The sequence below is a fragment of the Pituophis catenifer genome, unplaced genomic scaffold (genome assembly GCF_029215685.1).
Source record: "Pituophis catenifer annectens isolate HBS135680 unplaced genomic scaffold, rPitCat1.0.hap2 SCAF_3, whole genome shotgun sequence".
Classification (NCBI taxonomy): Eukaryota; Metazoa; Chordata; class Lepidosauria; order Squamata; family Colubridae; genus Pituophis; species Pituophis catenifer.
In genome coordinates, this window is record NW_027256883.1 from 200087735 (window position 1) to 200110237 (window position 22503).

The following is a 22503-nucleotide window of genomic DNA, read 5'->3' on the forward strand; positions in this document are numbered from 1 at the left end:
TAATATATCTTTTGACGATACTGAAGAAAACCATTGGATCAAAAATAATATTGGCTCCAAGTAAGAAACAGCATTCAGTATATATCCTGTCCTCAATACTCACTAATGCAGCTCATAAATAATTTTCTATTGGAGAAAAACACAGGTGAAAGATCCATTAACACACTTCAGATGCAATCCTCTATGGAGATTCTCAGTCATCCAAGTCATGATTGTCCCAAAAGTGCTTTTTCAAAAGGCAACTGGACTTTCTGGTTTTTCTTTTGAAGACGTTTCGCTTCTCATCCAAGAAGCTTCTTCTGCTCTGACTGAAGAAACCTCTAAGTGGCCTCAACAACTCTGTAAAAAGAATGCAAATAACCAGCTGTGTGCAAGGAGTATAAATCCTTCCCCTCCTCACCATCCGGTCAGAGCTAAAGAAGCTTCTTGGAGAAATGAAACGTCTTCAAAGAAAAAAAATCCAGAAAGTCCAGTTGCCTCTTGAAAAAAAGCACCTTTGGGATTTAAATGGAATCATTAGCATCCCATCAGTCTTTAAGCAGCCCCCTTAGTAAAATCCACAGCAAGAGCCATGGTAGCACAGTGGTTAGAATGCAGTTCTGCAGGCTACTTCTGCTGACTGCCGGCTGCCAGCAGTTTGAGTCTCACTGACTCAAGTGTCTATGGCGATTCTCAGTCATCCTGGTCATGGTTATCCCAAAGGCGCTTTTTCAAGAGGCAACTGGACTTTCTGGTTTTTCTTTGAAGACGTTTCGCTCAGTGGTAAAATGTAACATTTGTTACTACCGGTTCTGTGGGTGTGGCTTAGTTGGGGGGGGTAATGTGACTGGGTGGGCATGGCCAACTTTTTTTTTTTTTTACTTTTAAAAGCATTTTTTCTACAACCTCCGCCGCCGAAGAGGTTGCAAAAAAAATGATTTTAAAAGCCTCTGACGATCCCAGCTGAGCCGCGCGATCATCAGAGGCTTTTTTTTTTTACTTTTAAAAGCATTTTTTCAGCCGAAGAGGTTATAGAAAAAATGCTTTTAAAAGTAAAAAAAACAGCCCCTGATGATCGCACGGCTCAGCTGGGCACGGGGGTGCGCAGGGATTTTTACTACCGGTTCTCCGAACCACCCACCACCATCGCTACTGAATTGGGCGATCCGGTCTGAACCCAGAGCATTTCACCCCGGTTTCGCTTCTCATCCAAGAAGGTCTTCAAAGAAAATCCAGAAAGTTCAGTTGCCTTTTGAAAAAGCATCTTTGGGACACCTACTCAAAGTTGCCTCGGCCTTCCATTCTTCCAAGGTCAGTAAAATGAGGGCCCAGATTGTTGTGGGCAAGGGTCTCCAACCTTGGCAACTGTAAGCCTGGCGGACTTCAAATCCCAGAATTCCCCAGCCAGCTTTGCTGGCTGGGGAATTCTGGGAGTTGAAGTCCGCCAAGATTACAGTTGCCAAGGTTGGAGACCCCTGCCTTAGAGAGGGCTTTAAAGCACTGTGAAGCGGTATATAAGTCTAAGTGCTATTGCTATATGGCCAGGAGGCTGAGTGGGTGAGCATCTAGCACACTCCCGAGACCCCAAGTTCGAGCGGCTACTTTTACAGCACGTTCAGCAAGAACATCGCCCACCCAGCGAAAGGGACCGACGCCAACACGTCACGCCTCACCATTAACCCGCCAGTTCTATTGACGAATGAGAAACGGGCCTGGCTTGGCGCATGCGCAGTGAAGAAGGGCCTAGGCTTCGCGGACAATCCCAACCGTCCTGACCGGCGTGCTGGTTTGAGGGAAACGGAGGATTGATAGGTGGGTGTAATATTTATTTCTCTGCTCCCGGCAGGCCCGAGTCGCGTGTCTGTCTCCTCGGATAAGGCTCCTCTCCGGAAAAGCGTCTCCGAAGTAGGCGAGGCGGCTTAAGGGCTCCCTCGTCCTACTTCGCTCTCCGGGTCCCTGTCTTTTTCTGAGGACCGTTGAGGCGGACGGGGCGCCGATAAAACTACCGGTAGAGGTAAATAGCTTCCCTTACTTCCCCAACTCTGCTCGGAAGAGAGCATCTGCCTGCCCTCTACCGCTTCCTAGTCGGTCGTGCTCTTCCCTTAACCGGCGTCCCGTCCTCGGTGCGTTGGACCGCTCTCCCCATAATTCCCAGCCGGCTCACTTGAGGTTATTGGACCTGCAGTCCCCACTCGTGGCGAGGAGAGAAGTCAGATACTGTGTGGCTCCTCGCTGTCCCTCAGTCAGTCAAGGGGGCTGGGTTTGGGGGTGACTCTCGCTGAGGCTGAAGGGAGACTTTCTGAACTAAAATTGGCCACCCAAGGGGACATTTTGGTTCCCATGGAAACCCAGAATCCGGCTGTCAAGAGTACTACTGAGTCCATACCGGAATGATCTGATGGCAACATCCACATCGGTTCTGAAAGACGAGCCCGTTGAATGCAATGGGACATGCTGCTACCTAAATCTATACCAGTTGTTTGTTTTCTTTTCCAAATTTGGCAACTTTTAAGATAATTATTCGGCCTGAGTGCTGGCTGGGAAATTCTGGGCGTCGAGGTCTTGTCATCTTAGAAGTTGCCAAGTTTTAAAAAATAAATGGATGGATCTGTCTCAAGACAAGAAACATATAAATACCCCTTCTCCTATTTCCCCACAACAACAACCTCATGAGGTGGGTTTGGTTGAGAGTGACTGATCAGAAGTCACCCAGTCTTTCGTGCCTAAGGGATTCTCAGTCATTCATGGTTGTCCCAAAGGTGCTTTTTCAGGAGGCAACTGGACTTTCTGTTTTTTTTTCCTTTTGAAGACATTTCGCTTCTCATCCAAGAAGTTTCTTCAGCTCTGACAGGATAGTAGTCCTTCCATTTCCCACTATCCTGTCAGAACTGAAGAAATTTATTGGATGATAAGCGAAACGTCTTCAAAAACAAAAAACAAGAAAGTTCAGTTGCCTCCTGAAAAAGCACCTTTGGGACATGACTAAGAGATCCTTCCTTCCCTCCCTCCCTTCCTCCCTCTTTTATTGGCCACCCATCTTACCATAGGGTTACTCTGGGCGGATCACAATCATTAAAAATACATTAAAACATAAATAAATTAAAACCAAACATTAAAATCTAATGACACGTGGGGAGGACAGAGTGGAGGGAGTGGGATCTGTTCAAACTCACCGTCTCCCAGCACCCGAATCCCTGTACCAAAGTAGCTCTAACTAATTCACATCTAACGAATACCCTTACGATTCTGCCCACAGACATGTTCCATTCAGTGAAGTGTTATTTATTGGCTGTCCTAGAATGTAATGTAGTGTATTTTAAGAAACATTAAAATTTGTAAAGAAAGCTCCTCTCCATATTAAAAATAAAAAGATAATGTGGCCAGTATATACAGATTAAATAAACTTCAGTTGAAAGTATAAACCCAAGATTAAATATGTTGTAGAAGATACTGGAGTGCTTAAGCCCATGTAAATCTCACATAAAGCAATTTTGAAGTTAAAGCTTGATAAGGTTTCAGACTAAAGATTTGCCAAATACTGTAAATGATAATGTGCTGGAAAGGCCTTAAGCCTAGGACAGATATCACCTGTCTAGAGAGTAACTGTAGATGAAAAAAGAGGCATGAGTTGATGCTGTTTTTACATTTATTTCTGTGTAAACTGTTTTCAATTATAAAAGCAGCCTATATTAACAATAAGAGTTATTTATTTAATATGTTATATTGATTTTTGAACACCCTGTTGAGCCCAGTCCTTGGGCTCGCCACAGTTGGGGGGAACAGTGCAGGAGTAGCAAAGGCGAAGGCAGCAATACCTGGCAGAGGTGTGACCTACCAGCACATGTCCTGGAACGTGGGAGACGCCGAAGAGCCCATGCACTTCTTAGCTGAATACTGGCCTAGAAGGCCACTGGGAAAATAGCCTGACATACTCCTTAGTCATCTATGCCGGATGTTAGCTGCGCGGGGGGGGGGGGGGGGGGATGCTGTAGGATAATTGGGTAAATTGATGGTTGGGTAATTGGATAATAAATAACTTCCAGATATTCATTTGCATTCTTATAACAGGACCAAGATGAGTTTGTTTGGGTCAACATCAGGATTTGGAACTGGAGGCACCAGCATGTTTGGCAGCACTGCTACAGATAATCACAACCCAATGAAGGTATTAAGCCACTGGATGCCATGAGAAAAACTAAAATTTAAATATTAAATTAAATTAAATCAAATTACTTCACATAAATGTTTTGAAATTATTAAGTTCCCAAAGATGGCAAGTTTGCCTATTAGTGTATGTGTATAATTCCTATAGCTGAATTCAAATATTGGTTTAGGTTTATGCATTTTTTGCTGTGAGATTTTGAGACTGCAATAAAGAAGCTGTTAGAACTGTCATTCAAATAGCTACTACAGTTGTAGACCCTTAAGAATATTCAGAAAAAAGTGCATTGGACCTCACACAAGGACACAAGCCTCTGCTATTTTTTAAAAGAGCTTGATCTTTCATATTTCCACTTCACTTTTGAAGTATGCAAACCTTGAAAGCTATATATGATTTAATAGGTTCTTTGACAAAAGAAAGGAAGGGAAGAAAGAGTAGTTTATTGATGTTATAAAGTGTTATACGGAATAGATATTTTTTGCTCACAAAACACATCATTTTTAGGTTATGTGAGTATGTTCTCTGTAGTATATCATTTTTGATATGAGATTTAAATGCAGATATTTATTGGAGCAAACTGTAATTTTATTTTTCTAAGGTTTTTTTTCCATTGTAGAAGTGTAGCTGTGACCCAATTTGGATTTAATTGGATTTTTAAAAAGTGTATGATATGTGTGTTTACAACACATTTTACCTTTGACTTTTTTCCAGGATATTGAAGTTACTTCCCCACCTGATGACAGCATAGGTTGTTTGGCTTTCAGCCCACCAACATTGCCGGGTAATTTCCTTATTGCAGGATCATGGGCAAATGATGTAAGTAACAAATGAAAATAGACAAAGGCATATCATGCATTCAGCTTTCCCTGCATTTGCTGCATGGAATATGACTGCATCTAGCAGACAAAATGTGATATCCGTAAATGGGCAATGGTTAAGGTAATTGCATGCTACCTCTATAAAACAAAGTGGGCTTGTAAAAAGTATTAATAGTAAAGAAGTGCTGCAATTTAATAGTTTGTTTTAAAGGTATCAGAACAAAACCTCTCACAGTATTAAATGAGTTAGGTAAAAATTTCAGGACTGGGCTACTAATTGATTTCATTTCGTCAAACTTCATTAATTTTACATTTTTCTGACGATGCACTAAAGTAGAATTGATATTTTACAATATCTAAATCTGGAGCAAGGTATTATTGTTGCTTGGGCTTCCATGAGCTGGTGTCTGTTTCATCAAAAAACACCTTTTTTTCTGGTTTCTATTTATGAAATATTCTCTCATGGAATGGAAAACTGCTAAGAGAAGTGTGGCCCAGTTGCTATATAAATTGATTTCAAAGGCCTTGAATTGAGCTTCTTGGTCGATAGTCTAATCTTAACACCTTGTTGCATTTTTATAAAGCTAAATGTACTTCATTGTCAAAAAGACGGTAAAATACTTACATTCCAAGTGCTGTTTCATTCATATTTACAAATGTTCTCCATTTATTTCAGGTTCGTTGTTGGGAAATCCAAGATAACGGGCAAACTATTCCAAAAGCCCAACAGATGCATACAGGACCAGTACTAGATGTTTGCTGGAGTGATGTACGTTCCATTATTTCAGAAGAGATGTACTTAAAAGGTTTATAGTGGTTTTCAGAGGAGGAGGAATGTGAGATCAAAACCACTGTTTGAAAGCAATTTCTTTAGTGGAGGAAATTATCCTGGAATGAGAAAAGCAACCCCATTTTAGAGGTTTAACCACTAAAAATCACGTTACAGGTAGTCCTCAACTTATGACCACAATGGAGCCCAAAATTTCTGTTATTAACTGAGACATTTGTTTCGTACATTTTGTCCCATTTTACGGCCTTTCTTTCCCCAGTTGTTAAGTGAATCAATGCAGGTGATAAGTTAGTAACATGGTTCTTAGAATTTTGATCACATGATCCTAGGAATGTTGCAGAGGTTGTAACTGAAAAATGATCATAAGTCACTTTTTTCAGTGCCATTGTAACTTTGAATGGTCACTAAATGAACTGTTGTAACCGAGGACTACCTATATTTCTTTTTAAAATGTCTCCACTCTCAGTAGGCACTATGGAATACATAGTTTTTTTGTTCTCTGTTGTTTAATAGGACGGAAGTAAAGTGTTCACAGGGTCCTGTGATAAAACTGCCAAAATGTGGGATCTTAACAGTAATCAAGCAATACAAATCGCACAGGTACAATTTTCAAATGGACATTGTTTTCTTTGTAACAAATTTAACACTAAAGATTTTGATGAACGTTTCTTCCACAAAATCGGGGGGTGGGGGGAAGCTTGCTAGAAACAATACTTAAAAGTTTCCTTGCAGAGTGCAGAATACTCAAACGGAGGGATTGTGCATACCAGTCTGTGGCCTATTGGGAACCAGGCTGTGCAAACGAGCAAGCATGCAGAGCTCCATTTTCACATGCGCAGGATTAGGTTGCATGTGCAAAACCATCCCCACCCCATCCCTGCCGCTGCCGGTCGAGTCAGGAAGGTTGGGGACCACTGATGTATACTAATTAATTGGCCTCACTTTAATTCCAATTTCTAAGAAAGGATACAAACCTTTGTCAATATTTTAGGGTATGTTCAAAAGCAAACATTTTAAATGAAGAAATTATACATGATGCTTTGATCACACAGTCTTGTCCCTAAGATTTTTTTTTTCTTAAGTGGGATAAAAAATTGATTATATATTTTTCATTGGAATGTACCCTGTTTCCCCGAAAATAAGACATCCCCTGATAATAAGCCCAATTGGGATTTTGAGTGCATGCGATAAAATAAGCCTCCCCTCGAAAATAAGCCTTCCCCAAAAATATTTAAACACAGAGCTGGAAATCAGGGAAGACGGCAAGAGGAGCCCCATCTTGTTCCACACGCCCCAAAATAATAAGACCTCCCCAAAAATAAGACCACTTATTTCGGGGTTCAAAAAAATATAAGACAGGGTCTTATTTTCGGGGAAACACGGTAATATACACTTTTCACATTATTCCTCCTCTATAAGGTAGTTTCCAGATATTTGAAAACTATGAATTGACTGAAATATAATGTGATCTTAGTGCTAATGGAGTGAGATCTGTGGGTTTGAATTAAAACTTGATGTGTTTTTAATGGGACCAGAAATGTAACAAGTCTATATTAAATTGAAGAGCACAGGAAAAAACTAAGAGCCTTACCAAAAGCATTGCAGAGGCAAGGCTTAGGCCAGTGATTTTTTTTTATAGAAAAAATTAAATCTGTAATTGCATGAATGGGAAGTAATTCAATATTCTTTTAAATATATTCTTCAGCATGAAGCTCCTGTAAAGACTGTCCATTGGATTAAAGCAACAAATTATAGTTGTGTGATGACTGGAAGTTGGGATAAAACATTGAAGGTAAGTCTTGTAAGTTTTTTTTAATGTGTAAAAAGATTTTCTGCAATTCTGTGTAATAATTATTATGGAAAAATGATTGCTAGTATATAGTAGAGTAAGGTGCAATGCATTCCTGTAAATGTGAGACTTATTTCCAAGTGAATGAACTCGAGGGTGAAATCTAATGGTTGACTCAAGTATCAATCTATTTAGGGAAGTCTCTATTCTATAATATCCATTTAACATATTCTTTCCCAGTTAGTGCCAATCTATCTCTGAATATTATAAAGGATATATGTGAAATACTTTGAACTTTTTACAGTTAGGAGCAATTGTTTTTTGTCTATTACATTTGTAACACTATTTTTAGCAATGCTTTTTAAAAATGCAGCAGATTAAAAATTAAACTACAAGGAACAAACAGATGAGAAAATTGGAACAAAATAGATGAACACAATAATGATGAGCTTCCAAGCAAATAGTCCTAATTTATTTCGTATCCTGACATAAATAGTTTTTTAAAAATCATAAAAAATACAGATGAATGCTCCAGAAAAATAATCTGTATTGATAAAAATGTACATTTTCAGAAACTGGGCCATGCTTGAAGTACTTCGAATGGTAGAGAAGTCAATATTGAGAGTTCCACCAAAAAGAATCTTACTTAAGTATATCAAATTCCAATATAAAAAAAATGCTTGGGAGTCTTTTGAATTGATCCTTATTTCTTCAGTGAGAACTGAGCCCAAGCATGACTTATTCAACCATTTGCTCGTTTGTATCTTCAGTCTCCCATATTCATTATAACATATTTCCTGAATCAATTTTAGTTAGGGTTTGGAGGCATTTCAAAGTGAAATGATGAATTACCATTCTGCTACTACATAAAAAGAATTTATTGAGGCCTTATTGAACTTTTTTTTTTAAAGTTTTGGGATACACGAACCCCCACTCCAATGATGACGCTGCAGTTGCCTGAACGATGCTATTGTGCCGATGTGGTAAGATGAATTTCAGAAGCCTTCGGGCCTTGATTAGTTAGAATCATGCCACACTTGACTATCAATCTTTTCTCTATACTGTGGTAATTAGCGGTATTTGTATTATGTGTTATGATAATGAAATAGATGTACTGTTACTGCAGGAAAAAAGCATGTGATTGAATTTTGTTTTAAATACTTTGCTGTTTAGATGTGAATGTGAAATAAAACACTCTTTACTACATAACTGGCTTATGTAACATGGTCAATGACTTTTGATACCATCGACTATGGTATCATGCTGCACCGGTTGGAAGAGTTGGGGGTGGGGGGCACTGTGTTAAGGTGGTTCTCCTTTCTCTCCAACCAGTCACAGTCTGTGTTGGCAGGGGGGCAGAGGTCGACCCCGAGGCGCCTTATATGTGCCGCAGGGGTCGGTCCTCTCGCCCCTTCTGTTCAACATTGTGAAGCCACTGGGTGAGATCATCTGTGGTTTCGGGGTGAAGTACCATCAGTACGCTGATGACACTCAGCTGTACATCTCCACCCCGGACCACCCCAATGATGCCCTTGAAGTGATGTCCCGGTGCCTGGAGCTGTGCGGATCTGGATGGGGAGAAACAGACTCAGGCTCAACCCGTCCAAGACCGAGTGGCTGTGGTTTCCGGCGTCCCGATATAGTCAGCTGGTGCCATCACTGACTATTGGGGGCGAGTCGTTGGCCCCCACGGAGAGGGCTCGCAGTTGCGTCCCTTTCTGGATCGGGACTCCTTACGCACAATCACTCATGCCCTCGTCACTTCCCGCCTGGACTACTGTAATGCTCTCTACATGGGGCTCCCCTTGAGGAGCACTCAGAGGCTCCAACTGGTGCAGAGTGCGGCCGCGCGGGTGGTTATGGGAGTGACGTGGCGTTCCCATGTAACACCTCTCCTGCGCGAGCTGCACTGGCTCCCGGTGGTCTTCCGGGTGTGCTTCAAGGTTTTGGTTACCACCTTTAGAGCACTCCATGGTTTAGGACCTGGGTACTACGGGACCGCCTGCTGCCACCAGTAGCCTCTCACCGGCCAGTACCCTCTCCTCAGGGTGCCGTCGGCCAAACAGTGTCGACTGGCGGCCCCCAGGGGAAGAGCTTTCTCTTTGGGGCACCTGCTATCTGGAATGAGCTCCCCCCGGAGATACGGAGGATCCCGGATCTACGCACCTTCCACCGCGCCCTCAAGACCTTTTTATTCCAACAGGCTGGCCTGGCCTAACCTCCCTTTTTAATTGTAAATTTTAAATTTGTCTAAAATTTTAGGGTTGTTTTAATCTGTTCTGGGCCAAATTTATTTAATTAGGTTTTTATACTGTTTTTAAATTTAAATTTTGTAATTCTGTGTGTTTTATCTCTTGGCTGTTCACCGCCTGAGTCCCTCAGGAGTAGGGCGGTATATAAATCTAATAATAAATAAATAATAAATAAATAAATAAATAAATAAATAAATAAATAAATAAATAAATAAATAAATAAATAACTATATAAAATCAGAGTTGAACATTCTCGGTCTGTACTCACGCAATTTCTCCTGTTTTAGATATATCCCATGGCTGTTGTTGCTACTGCAGAAAGGGGCTTGATAGTTTACCAGTTAGACAATCAGCCTTCTGAATTTAGAAGGATAGACTCTCCACTTAAACATCAGGTAACTTGAGTTTTCTTGATTTCCGCAGTATGGCTTGTTTTTAATTGTAACAGATGGTCCTCAACATATGACCACGATTCAGTCTAAAATTGCTGTTGCTAAGAGAGACATCTGTTAAGTGAATTTTGCCCCATTTTACGACGTTTCTTGGCCACAGTTAAGTGAATCACTGCAGTTGTTAAGTTAGCAACACGGTTAAGTAAATCTGCTTCCCCGTTGACGTTGCTTGTCAGAAAGTCGCAAAAGGCAATCACATGACCCAGGAACAGTGCAGCTGTCATAAATATGAGTCAGTTGCCAAGCAACTGAATTTTGATCACTTGAGCTTGAGCAACGGTTGTGTGAATGACAGTCATGTCACTTTTTCAGTGACATTGTAACTTTGAACAGTCACTAAATAAACTGTTGTAAGTTAAGGACTACCTGTAATGCTAGCATTGGTTTCTTATTCCTAATGGGATCAATAGAAAGCTGTAACTGCCATATATGAAAGTACCTGATTAAAATAGAGTCCCTTTTATTTAGCATCGCTGTGTGGCTATTTTCAAAGACAAAGTGAACAAACCAACAGGCTTTGCCCTTGGAAGCATTGAAGGAAGAGTTGCCATTCATTATATTAACCCACCAAATCCGTAAGTATTTGGAAATGGTTTGCTGTTTACTTTTGAATGCCAAGAAGTGCAGGCTTTTAGAATAACTGTGTTGCATGCAGAGTGAAATGAAGGAATGCATTTTTTTTCAGCGCCAAAGACAACTTTACCTTCAAATGCCATCGATCCAATGGTACAAACACATCTGCGCCTCAGGATATCTATGCAGTAAGTATTTTGTGCATTGCGCAGTAACTTTCCTCTAGGACAAATTAAAGGAGAAAAATGGATATTTATAATAAATTGCAAAAATAATTGCTCTGTTTTCTTAGTACATTTTCATTTAATATCACACATCTGAGTGGAAACCTTCTCTGACAAACTCTAGTATATTTGATAAGTAGGATTCAGAATTTAGCTAATATAAAAGCTTGGTTCTGATTAAATTCTACAGGTAAAGCAATTATGATTTAGCTTGAGGAAATGAAAAGAACAACCCTTCCTACTTCAAATGTTTGCATTACTTGACTAATGGCTCCTAAGCGTACTTTTCATTCTTGCCCTTATAAATTAATTGCAATCATTTGTTTTGCGAGAATAAAATATGATGGTGAGGAAAGTAATGAAAATGAGTGCTTTAATCACCAACCCATATGGGAAAGCAGTCCTGTCTCATTGTCAAAAGCAGAGTTTGCAGTTGGCAGCCTACCATATATTGCTGAATTTAAACTCAGATTACTAAACCAATTGTGAAGGATACTGGCTGTTTAAGAATCACATTGTTCAAAGCTGTTGTTCTCTGAATCCAGTCATGTCAGTATGGGAAGCTGACCTAAAGTAGCTCTGACCGCAACCAGCAAGGAGAGGCCGCTGTATTTAATAATTGCAGTCATTATCAAACTGCTTTTACAGTTAGGAAGGGTTGTTGTTTTCCTAACATTCACTTGGGCTTTGCTTTCCTGTATATTGAATCCATTATTTGGTGGAATTCCAAAATGGTAGATAACAGGTCTTGATTTTCTTTTGTGATATATCATTTCAAGTATTTGAAGAGTGCTGCCCTATGCCTCTTAGTCTTCTTGTCCCAAAGTTAAATATTTTCAGATCCTTCTGTCCCTCTTAGGTTTCCAGTTCATGCTTATTTCGCTTAACTGAACTGATTCCAATTATTGTGAATCCTTTTTAAAATAAAGTGTCAGAACTGAATCCAGAGTTGATTGTTGCAGAGTAAAGTGAAGCTATTATTTGGAGCTTTTTTGTGCCACAACTACACAGCTTTTGTTCTGTACTTTAGAATACAAGTCATCTGGTTGTGGAAATAGTTACTGTTTCTCCTGATTGATTTTGTTTCTCATACTTTTAAAATTATAAGCTTGGTAAGGTGGGACTTCAATCTTCATTATTGAGAGTATGTGAACATTCAAATTATTTTTTAATTTTTACTGAACAGGTAAATGGGATTGCCTTCCATCCTGCCCATGGCACTCTTGCAACTGTGGGGTCCGATGGCAGATTCAGTTTCTGGGATAAAGATGCACGAACAAAGCTAAAAACATCTGAACAGCTAGACCAGCCAATATCTGCTTGCTGCTTCAACCATAATGGCAACATATTTGCATATGCTTCTAGTTATGACTGGTCAAAGGTAATTGAGTTTGCTTAAGATAATTTCTATCAACTAGCAGTTGTTAGGAAAATTCAGCCTCTCCAGTGCATTGAAATATCTAGTAAACGTCTCCATTGCTGTAGCTAACAATTGGAACACACTTCCAATGAGATCTATCTAATAATGTGCTTAGTAGTTGAAAAATATAAAGGATTTTGAATACAGGTAGTCCTCTCTTAACCACCCAAATTGAACTGGATTTTCCATTGCTAAGTGATGGGAGCGAAATATGACCATGCCATTGAGCGACAGTAGTATTGGTAGTCCTAGTTCTGATTGTTAGGATAGGATCTCATGCTTCTCTTACCCTTCTGCACTCGCTTTCACTCCTGCCTTTGGGAAGGCCTCACACAGCCAGCAGCTGCCTCAGGCAGGGCCATGCCACACACATCTGATCAGCAAAAGGTGGAAGAAATGATGAAGCTGGGGGTGGGACAGGGGCATTGGAGTGCAAGGCAGACAGAAAAAAAAAGTGGGGGGGTGGGAGAGATATTTGGGTGAGGACAGTTGAAGCACACCCTGAGATCATAAATGAAGACAGGGTGCCAAGTACCCGGATTTCAATCACATTATCATGGGGGCACCGCAGTGGTCACAACACCAAGAACTACTCATAACTAACCTAACTTTGGTCACTGAACAGTGGTTGTTAAGTGAGGACTACCTGTATGACATACTAATATGACAGAATATTTTATTTGCTACTTCATTAGCAAATGTGAAATCTTCCAGAATACCAACCACATTTTTGTAAGGAAAAACTTATTTTTCAGATGGCTAATGATAGGCATTAGGCATAGTACATGATTCAGAAAAGAATTCTCATCATATTTCACCTCAACATTTTGATGCCACTGAACTCCATCTTAAGGTGGTGCAAGACCTGGTACCAAGTAGAAAATCAGTATTAAGTTTTCATAGCAAATTTTAACTGAAGTGGCAGAGGTAAGAAGGTGAAAATACCAAACCACCTATAGATCTGTTACAGTTGTGTTACATATTCTGATGATAGATAACAAAGAATTATTGGAAAAATTAGTACATTATCCACAGTATAAATAGATCTATTCTTTCTTATTATATACAAATATATATAATTTCTCCTTTCCCTTTCACCCTATTGGTGATAGAACTTCAGGTAATCTTCAGATTACAACAGCAATTGGGACTGGAATTTCTGTCACTTAGCAATTGTTTTATTCTCTTCAAGCTTGCTTTTTAGCTGACAGTCTCAATTTAATTTCTCTTGCATACAGAATTTCTCTTAATGCCCCTGCATGGATATTTAAATGGAGAACTGCTTTTCAGATATATATTTTCACATAAAGTTTTAAGTCGAGGAATAACTGGTTTTTACTCTGGACTAAAGGTTTCTATAGCGTTAATGAGTGCTTAGTAATTGTGAAGAAAAATCTAATTGAATACCACAAATATTGTGCGCAGTTATTCAGGTTTATACAATAATGTTGTGTTCAACCTTTTTGTTCCCCAGGGGCATGAATTCTATAATCCCCAAAAGAAAAACTATATCTTTCTGCGCAATGCGGCCGAAGAACTAAAACCTAGAAATAAAAAGTAGTGAGTATAACTCTGTCCATTATTCCATGTTGTTTTCCTGCCACCTGCTCTCCCTTGGTCTCCTTGGAGTTGCCTATTAATTCTTAGGAGGATATTCTGTAACTAACATCAAAGCACATTTGGTTGGCTGGAAAATTACCTTGCAAGGAATGCCTGACATGTGCATGAAGGTGTGTCCTTTTTCTTGCATTGGATCAAGAGACAATAGTTGCATCTTTTAAAGGTACTTGTCAGTTTGAAAAACATATTATGAATACTGCAAAAAATCCGAGACAGCCACCCCCCCTTTTTTTTTTCTTGATGGAGGTAAAAGAAAGGCTAACAACTGGGATCAAGGAAATAAACCTAAAAAGACAGTTGTGATTGAAGACCTTTTGTGTATTTTTTGTTATATTTATAGGTCACCTTTCTATTTCAATAAAAACTCAAGGCAATGATTTTTCTTTTTATAATGAAAATGTAAAATTTAATGACTGTCCACTTAGAACAAAATAATGTGTTCTTATTTTTATCCTGTATGCATTATTTTTCTACCGATGAACGTGAACAATAAATTTGTGATTAAAAATCCCAAGCTAGATCAAACATATATATTTGAGATGACGGCAATTCTAGCATGCAACCATAACTTGAAAATTGTAGGCAATGCCTTAAAGGATAATTATTGGCCTTGAGGCTCTGTATCATGTAGAAGCACCATATGATACCGTATATCTTTGTGAAATTTTAAATGTTAGCACCCTGCCTTCCATTTCCAAGGGTCTGCATTAAGTGACAGGGAGTGAGTGAACAGGACAAATGTAACATTGCACTGTGCCCATGCTTGTGGTATCAACAAAAAATGAAGGACTAGTGTTTTAGATTGAAGAATACCTTCTGTGACTCAGTCGCATATGATTATTTCTGTAAACCAATCTGTGCCCTAACAGACTGTAAATACAGGGGTGTCGTCCCCCATCCCCCTGATATATCCCAAGTAGAATAACAGTTTTACCCTCAGCATTTTTATGCCAGTTCCAACATCATCAAGCATGGGGATCGAATCAGAATACCACCAAATAGAAATGGTTTGAAGATTTTTATAATGTTATTCCAGTTGAAGTTTATTTTCATTTCGGAATCTTCTGTGTGACTGCCAAAGGACTATTCTTTCAAGGTTGATGCTATAGATATTTATAACGAATGGGAGCAAAACTGTAGAACTTGTATATTACGATATTTCTGTCAATTCAATCTCTGTAAGTTCATATGTTGTAATATTTGCTACTATTTAAATAAAACTGATTTGAATTAAAATGTTTTTCACGTTAATAGACTAATGGTCAAATGCTTATAATCTGGAGTTAGGCAGTGAAATAGAGGCAGCTGGCAATTGCTCTTACTAATTATTTAGCAGAGGTCTGCTTTATTTTATATAGATATAGATATAGATATAGATATAGATATATCTGCTTCTAATCTAGAGGGCAATCACTAACTTCACTGTAAATGAGAAATCTGTGCTTATCTATGCATCATGTAATCTTGCTACACTTCTCAGCTCAATAACTACACGGTTGTGCTACTACATAAAGAGTGCATGTCTGTTGTTCGTGATTGGCTAACATTAAGTTAAAAAGTTAATTTGTGCAGCTTCAGACAGTTCATCCCAATACTATATCCTATTTCTCTTGAGATTAGAAAGGGTCTGATGAGAACAATGTTAGTTAATGCTGTTTTAACTGAGGGTGCTAGAACTGAATCTGCAAGACATTTAATCCACATGTTTTCATGCTGCTTGGTACCTTACAAGGATGCCTGATCTCTTAGCATCTCCTATAATGACCCTCTTCTACCCACTGTTGAAAAATTACCTTCAAGTTCACATAATCTAAATGTCTCCCAACAGAGCCATAGATTGTTTTGATGTGAATCTGTGAGATTAGATGTAGGACTACAGAGAATTCTTCCTACAGTTAGGCAGGTATGTGCATGCCTGGTATTTTGTTCAAATCAACCCAGAGTTTCACTGTGAAGGTCACAAGAAAATGCATATTTGGCATGCAGAAGCTTTGACTGCACCAATACTTGTATATGCCAATATTTTGAAATCACCTTCGCATGCATTAGGCTTTTAGGAAGAGCAGATCTGACCCTAATCTATTGCTTAATGGCAAGAATCTGATTGTGCTGTTTCTAGATCATAGACAGTAGCTCATAAACATTTAAATGTTTGTGTCAGAGTGCTGAACTGTAACTAATGTAATACAGACTAAATGTATACTCTTTCTGATTATAAAAAAAGCATTTTTCATTTTTACAGTTAAATCTTATGGAAGTCATTATGATTCTAGCAGGTAACCATTCTTTGTGTTTATGTGTGTGACCCCTATTACTCATGCAGAGCAATGTACTCCTGGTTTCACTAGACCATAGTTATAGTCCTCTACCTGTGACCATTCATTCGGTGATTATTTGAAGTTACAGCAGTGCTGAACGAATGATATTATGGTCATTTCAGCCCTTGCAGCATCCCTAAGATCATCCTCGCAGACTGGGCGCTATGCAACTGTTTCACACAGTTGCAGTGCCCTGGATCCTCCTGACTGCTATATTTACAACCTTCTTTACAATGGCACTTTTAGGTATACAACAAAAGTAAAACATGAACCAGAAGCCAGTTGCTATGCTATTGGTGGAGTAGGCTATCATAAAAGGAATGGAAGTTAGTGTTTAACAATAATCCTCATTAATTTACTACAGTCGTTAAGAAATGTCAGCAGATGTGCCGTGTGCCGCTATAACTCCAAACTGAGAGCTTAACCACAGTTGCCTGCAATTTTGTAACGTCTCATTGCAACTTCTGCAATTCGTTGCTTTTTAAAATAGTTCTGAAACTACAGATGGTTTAGAAAAAGACTGGCAGATTATTAATTTTGGCTACCAATGCTTTGTTGGTTGGGCTTCTAGGCCCAAGGTAAAGTTCTTTTAATGGGATGGAATCAAGATACCTTAAAGATCATTATTTCTTATGCATGGTTGTCTTGTAAAATCTTCATCAGGAGTCTAGACGCCCCCATCAATTAAAATAAGGTGGATGGATCAAGTGATATACCCTACTCCTTACTGAATCATAAGGTAGAAGAAACCTTTCTCTAAGGCAGTGGTTCTCAACCTGTGGGTCGGGACCCCTTTGGGGGTCGAATGACCCTTTCACAGGGGTCACCTAAGACCATCGGAAAACACATATTTTCAATGGTCTTAGGAATAATTTTATGGTTGGGGGTCACCACAACATGAGGAACTGTATTAAAGGGTCGCAGCATTAGGAAGGTTGAGAACCACTGCTCTAAGGAAACATTCAATTGGCCTTTTTCATATCACATGAAAAGATTTAACAGAACTTCTGTTATTTATTTAGATTTAACAGAACTTCTGTTTTTACAGTCTAGTTTTCTTCATTATTTTTGTTTTTCTTAGTTATTTTTTCTTCCTGTTTTGAAAAGGACATGTTTTTTGTGCTGCCATGACAGATTGCGACTGCTCATAGAAAAATCGCTCTCCTTTCTCAAAAGTTGTCTTAAGAGTGACAACATCTTAGGGTCTTCATTTTTGGTGCACCACTTATGTAGTATTTTTCTACTGCCACCAGTTGCCCTTCCAAGGGAAAGGAATGCTGTGGGCTGGCTCTTCTTCCATTAGTATCAGCTTAGAGGGAACATCTCAATTTGAGCAGTTACTTTCCTGAAAACCAGGTATAATGGTAGTAATAGTAGTAGCATTAATACAGTTAGTAATGGAATAGGAAGCTCTGTAGCATCATCTGCAGGGCCTAGTAACTTTTAAGATGTGTGACAGAAAATAGTTACCCCTACTTTTAAAAGAAGGCAAAAGCACCAATCTTTAAAAAAAATTATTAAACAAAAGAAAAAGTTCAGTATCTATTTAACATTACGTAGCCAAATATCCAGAGCAATGACAAATGGATGGAATAGGTCATTTAGTACTGACAAAAATCACAAATGGCATCTCAGACATCAGTTTCCAGCACGTCCATAATGGGAGGGAGCTGAGCCCTTGAGATAGAATAAAAGAAACCAAAGCTTTCCTCCACTGTCTTTTCTCCTTGTGTTCTCAAGGAGTTTTTGTCTATCTGGAAAACGCATGTGAGGAGAGAACATGCCTGTTTTGCTCCCATACAGCAAATGCTGGAGTTAAGGGCATGCCGTGGACTCTCTCTCTCTCTCTCTCTCTCTGTGTGTGTGTGTGTGTGTGTGTGTGTGTGTATTTTCTTTTTAAATATGTTTTTTAAAATAGTATAAACTATACAATAGTTTTGGTTTAACGAGCACTCGTTTAGTGACTATTGAAAACTGTAACAGCCCTGAACAAGACCGGTGCTTGAAATTCTAGCTATTACAGTGTCCCCCACCCCCACAATCATGTGGTCACGATCCAGCCGCTCAGCAACTGACCCAGATTTCCAACAGCTGCAGTGTCATGCATTTTTATGTGATTGCGATTTTCACCTTTCCTCCTGGCCTCACATTCACAAAGTCAATGGAGGAAGCTGGCAGGCAGTTGGAAGTCAACATCCGTTTGAGGTCCTCACTTAATGAGCTGCATGGTCCTTGCTTATCGACGGTAACTGGAGACAGTGCCACGTGATATTGTGCTTTACTACTGCACTGGTTAGTCCCAGTTACCATTGTTAAACAAGGACAACCAATGTTACTGTTCATTTGAGGTCAATCATTTAAGAGTCAGCAAGCCCAAATGTGTGCAGTTGATAATTTTCCATACTGGGAGCAAGAGAGAAGAATTGTTTTTTTATAAAGTATATCAACTACTTGAGATACAGCAATAACATCAACATGGACTGATTTAAATCTTAAGTATGTGGACTTAATTAGAAAAGAGTGATATTTCAATTATATTTTTGCAAATTTTCTCTTCAAATATTTCAGCTTAAAACTACATCATCTTGAAAGTATAATTTACCATTCAATATCATAGATTTGATTATGTTTTATCTTTTAAAACTGGCTTATTATGTGTTTCTGCTGCATTTATGTTGCAAAATGTTCTATTTCTTTAGTCGGTGGTAGCCATAAAGAAAAGCTTGTTCACAAGCTTTCCTTCAAAGGTGCCCTGCATCACGCTGTACCTTCCGATGTATATGTTTGGACAATATTAGAACAGTCTAAAGGAATTAATATATTAATATTGTATTAATATTAATAGAATGTAAATGTTCTTTTACATTTCTGATGTAAAGCTTTTGGCAGACTGGGTTTCTGTCCTTTTTTTAAAACTGCTGAGTTCTGAAGAATGATTTTGAGAAGCTTCATTTATGTGCTAAAACAAGGATTCGCTTCATTAGGGATTTAAATACATCTACGATGCTATGTTGGGTACTCTTAAGTCCAAGTTAAGATGTTTTGTAAAGCAATTGACAAAAGATACTCACAATATTGTGAGACACTTTTAATTCAGAGTTTGAGTAGGAATGTGTTTGTGTGTATATAATATTGTCAGCTTTGAAAATGTGCTTTGTTCTTTATATTTTTCTAGCAGCTGCTCAGGTTCATGGAAAAGGTGCTGAAGCATGTGCTTAGAGATCAGTTATTTGTGTGCATCTCAGAATAATAGATCTTCAAAAGACCCCAAAATTTTAGTTTGCACCGCTTGCTGGTAAATCAAGGGTAGCGGGGAACATACTAAGTAATTATAGTTAATTCAGCAAAATGCATCTTTTCTAAGAATCACTCTTCCACTCTGAGCTTCATGTATTTAGTTTTAGGAGTTGCCAACAGGTACCATATTCCAAAGAAGGTTTTCCCTTTTAAATCTGAAATACTTCTGAGCCCTGTTAAGCAAGTACTCCTTAATGTATGACCAGCTGCTTAGCTGATGTTACGACGTATCCCCAAATGTTCTTATGACCAGAATTCAAAGTTCCAATAGCTGTACACATGATCCATTTTTGGTGCCCAGCTCACATTTGTAGCCATTTGCAGTGTCCTGTGGTCATAATGACCCTGATTTATGACTTTTTTGCCAGATGGCATTTACTCCCAGTTTCCAGGGGAAAAAATTCCCATTGTAGACAATGGATTTGTTTAACGACTGTGGCGTTCACTTAATGGCTGCCACAAAAATGTCAGAAAATGTAGTTGATCATGTGATGATTTGCTTAATGACCTGCACAACGTAAGATAATTCTGGTCTCAACTATAGTTGTAAATTGAGGACTACCTGTAATAGGAGAGTACAATTTGGAGTTGTGAAGTAGAGTATTACCATCAAACCTAAATAAAATAATTCTTATATTGTATTATATATACATGAATCTTAACTAACAAAATGTTACAGATTTTGTAGGAATTAATTGATCAGTTTATCTTAGCATAATAATTGTTCTTTCCATTTCTAACACTGTGAGTTAATTGGTTCATAAAATAAATGTTTGGACCCTTGCGCCCATACTTGGATTGGATGATTTCTAAAGCAACCTTTCTTACAAATCCTTGTGTTCCTTTTTATTTTGAAGGTGCCACAAGAACTTCAACTGAGGAAGGAATTTCTACCAGAAACTTAACTAACCGTGCCTGTCAGTTGGGCTTCTTCCTTGTGCTTTTAATGAGGCCAAACTAAGAAAAATCAAAACAAAAAAAAAGAAAGAAAAGAAAGAAAGAAATGCTCAGTTGTCTTTTCCTTTCCCCCGTTTCTAAAAATCTGTTGTTTTTATGGGAACTGCATTCACTTGAAGTGTTCTACATGTGGCCATTTGTTCCTACCTGTACTTGAAGGCTGCGGGCCTTTAACCTGTGGCTTAATTTCAAGTAATCATGCATAGGATCGCACTGTGCATGACAGCAGCACTGCCTCCCTCCTCCAACAGGACTTGGAACAGAATTGAGGAATATTTAACAGTGAGAAAACAAACAGCAGCATAAAATATTTTAAGATCTCTCAAAGGTTCACAGTATATGAAGAGTTATAAAAATCATGAACAAAATATTTTCAGTTCTTTTCACCATGGTTGGGATTCTTACATTTTTGCCCCATCTTGGTTCTGGTGCCGTCTTTATAAGTTCTTGAAAAATTTACCTTGATTTTTTTTCCCAGTAGAAAGTTAAGCAAGTGTCCTTAGCAGCAATCTGGTTGTTATTATTGATCTTCTTCAGCACAATGTCTTCAGTGGTGATTTTAAGAAATCAGTTTTCACACTGTGGTCCCATGAACTCCATTCAGGAAATCTATCGAAAAGTCAACTATTATTTATGCTTTGGCCTTGAACTTGATTTATTTTCTAAGAACAGACTTCATAGCCTGGTTGAATTAACCCTTAAACTTCAGGCGCCAGGTTTTTACAAGATGCTTCTTTTCAACAGTAATGGTGCTACTGAATAAAGCAGCATTTGTTCTTATATGAGTTATGTTCGTGCTGGAATTTGAGCTGTTTACTAAGAGGCTCACGAAGCTGTCTAACAATTTGCAAGTGGTCCATGATTTAAAATAAAAATTGGGCATCTTGTTGGAACCTCTTAATTGCCCCAAATTGATACAGAAAAGACGATGAATAGATTAGACAATGCAGATTAACAATTTCTGAAATAGGTTGTCACACTATGACAAAACTATGTGGAGAGATGATGAACCTGCATGATGATTTCACAAAACATTGGCTTTGCTTATGGCAGAAAAGTTTTATTTTACAATTTTCACCATGCAGATTCTATTCTATACCCTGTTGTATCATACCATCAGTTTGTTCCCTTACCATGCGCACACACAAAAAAAACAATAACTTTCCTTTATTTCTCATTTCTGGCACTCTTATTGATCAGTTCTTGCCAGGTATTAAAAATATTATATAGGGACTACTAGTGGAATCATTTTAATAATTCCTCCCACATGTTCATAGATGGCAATTTTGGTGCACTGCTGGCAAAACAAGGATTAATAGAGCTCTTCCACCATCAGCATTACACCCTGATGTGTGTAGTATAAGCAGACCAAAGTCTCACAAAGAGCAAATGGAATAAAATTATTGGTGGACTGTTCTCTTCCTCATTGTAGGTGATTGGCCATATGACTTCCTTTATCTGTAGAGAGAGGTGTTAGAGGGAATAAATCTACAATATATCTTTTTCTCTGTTGATGATTCCTTGTAGATGGACCTGGAATGGCAAGGTCCCAGAAAAATGTTATCCTTCCTCTGCTAATTCTTTAAAGCTACATTTAAGATGCTTCGGAAATCAGTTTGCCCCATCAATTTAATGCACGTTTGCTGATCTTGCTGTTCAAACACATGGTCCTTGACTTAAGATCATTCAATGCCAGTTCAAAGTTACGACAGCCTTGGAAAAGGTGACGACTTGTCCTCAAAGTTATGACCATCGCTTCACCCACACCCCTCGATCACCTGATGGCAATTTAGGCTCTTGGCACCCAGCTCATATTTATAGTGGTTGTGGAGTCTTGCAGTCGCATGACCAT

General features: G+C 38.7%; 1 protein-coding gene across 5 annotated transcripts; it reads left to right on the forward strand.

Moving 5' to 3' along the window:
* Nucleotides 1-1708: 1708 nt before the first annotated feature.
* RAE1 (ribonucleic acid export 1) lies at nucleotides 1709-22154 on the forward strand. Of its 5 annotated transcripts, XR_011600281.1 has the most exons (15): nucleotides 1709-1791; nucleotides 4048-4144; nucleotides 4853-4957; nucleotides 5636-5728; nucleotides 6263-6349; nucleotides 7455-7541; nucleotides 8450-8521; nucleotides 10078-10185; nucleotides 10711-10817; nucleotides 10928-11003; nucleotides 12226-12420; nucleotides 13934-14019; nucleotides 16322-16355; nucleotides 19573-19596; nucleotides 20552-22154. XR_011600281.1 is itself a non-coding variant. In XM_070941762.1 (14 exons), the coding sequence occupies exons 2-13, from the start codon at nucleotides 4055-4057 to the stop codon at nucleotides 16323-16325; spliced, it is 1110 nt and encodes a 369-aa protein (XP_070797863.1). In that variant the 5' UTR covers nucleotides 1709-1791; nucleotides 4048-4054; the 3' UTR covers nucleotides 16326-16355; nucleotides 20552-22154. The 5 variants fall into 5 exon arrangements, 4 of the variants coding, with proteins under 4 accessions (XP_070797863.1, XP_070797864.1, XP_070797866.1 ...); XM_070941762.1 differs by lacking the exon at nucleotides 19573-19596; XM_070941763.1 differs by lacking the exons at nucleotides 16322-16355; nucleotides 19573-19596.
* Nucleotides 22155-22503: the final 349 nt, after the last annotated feature.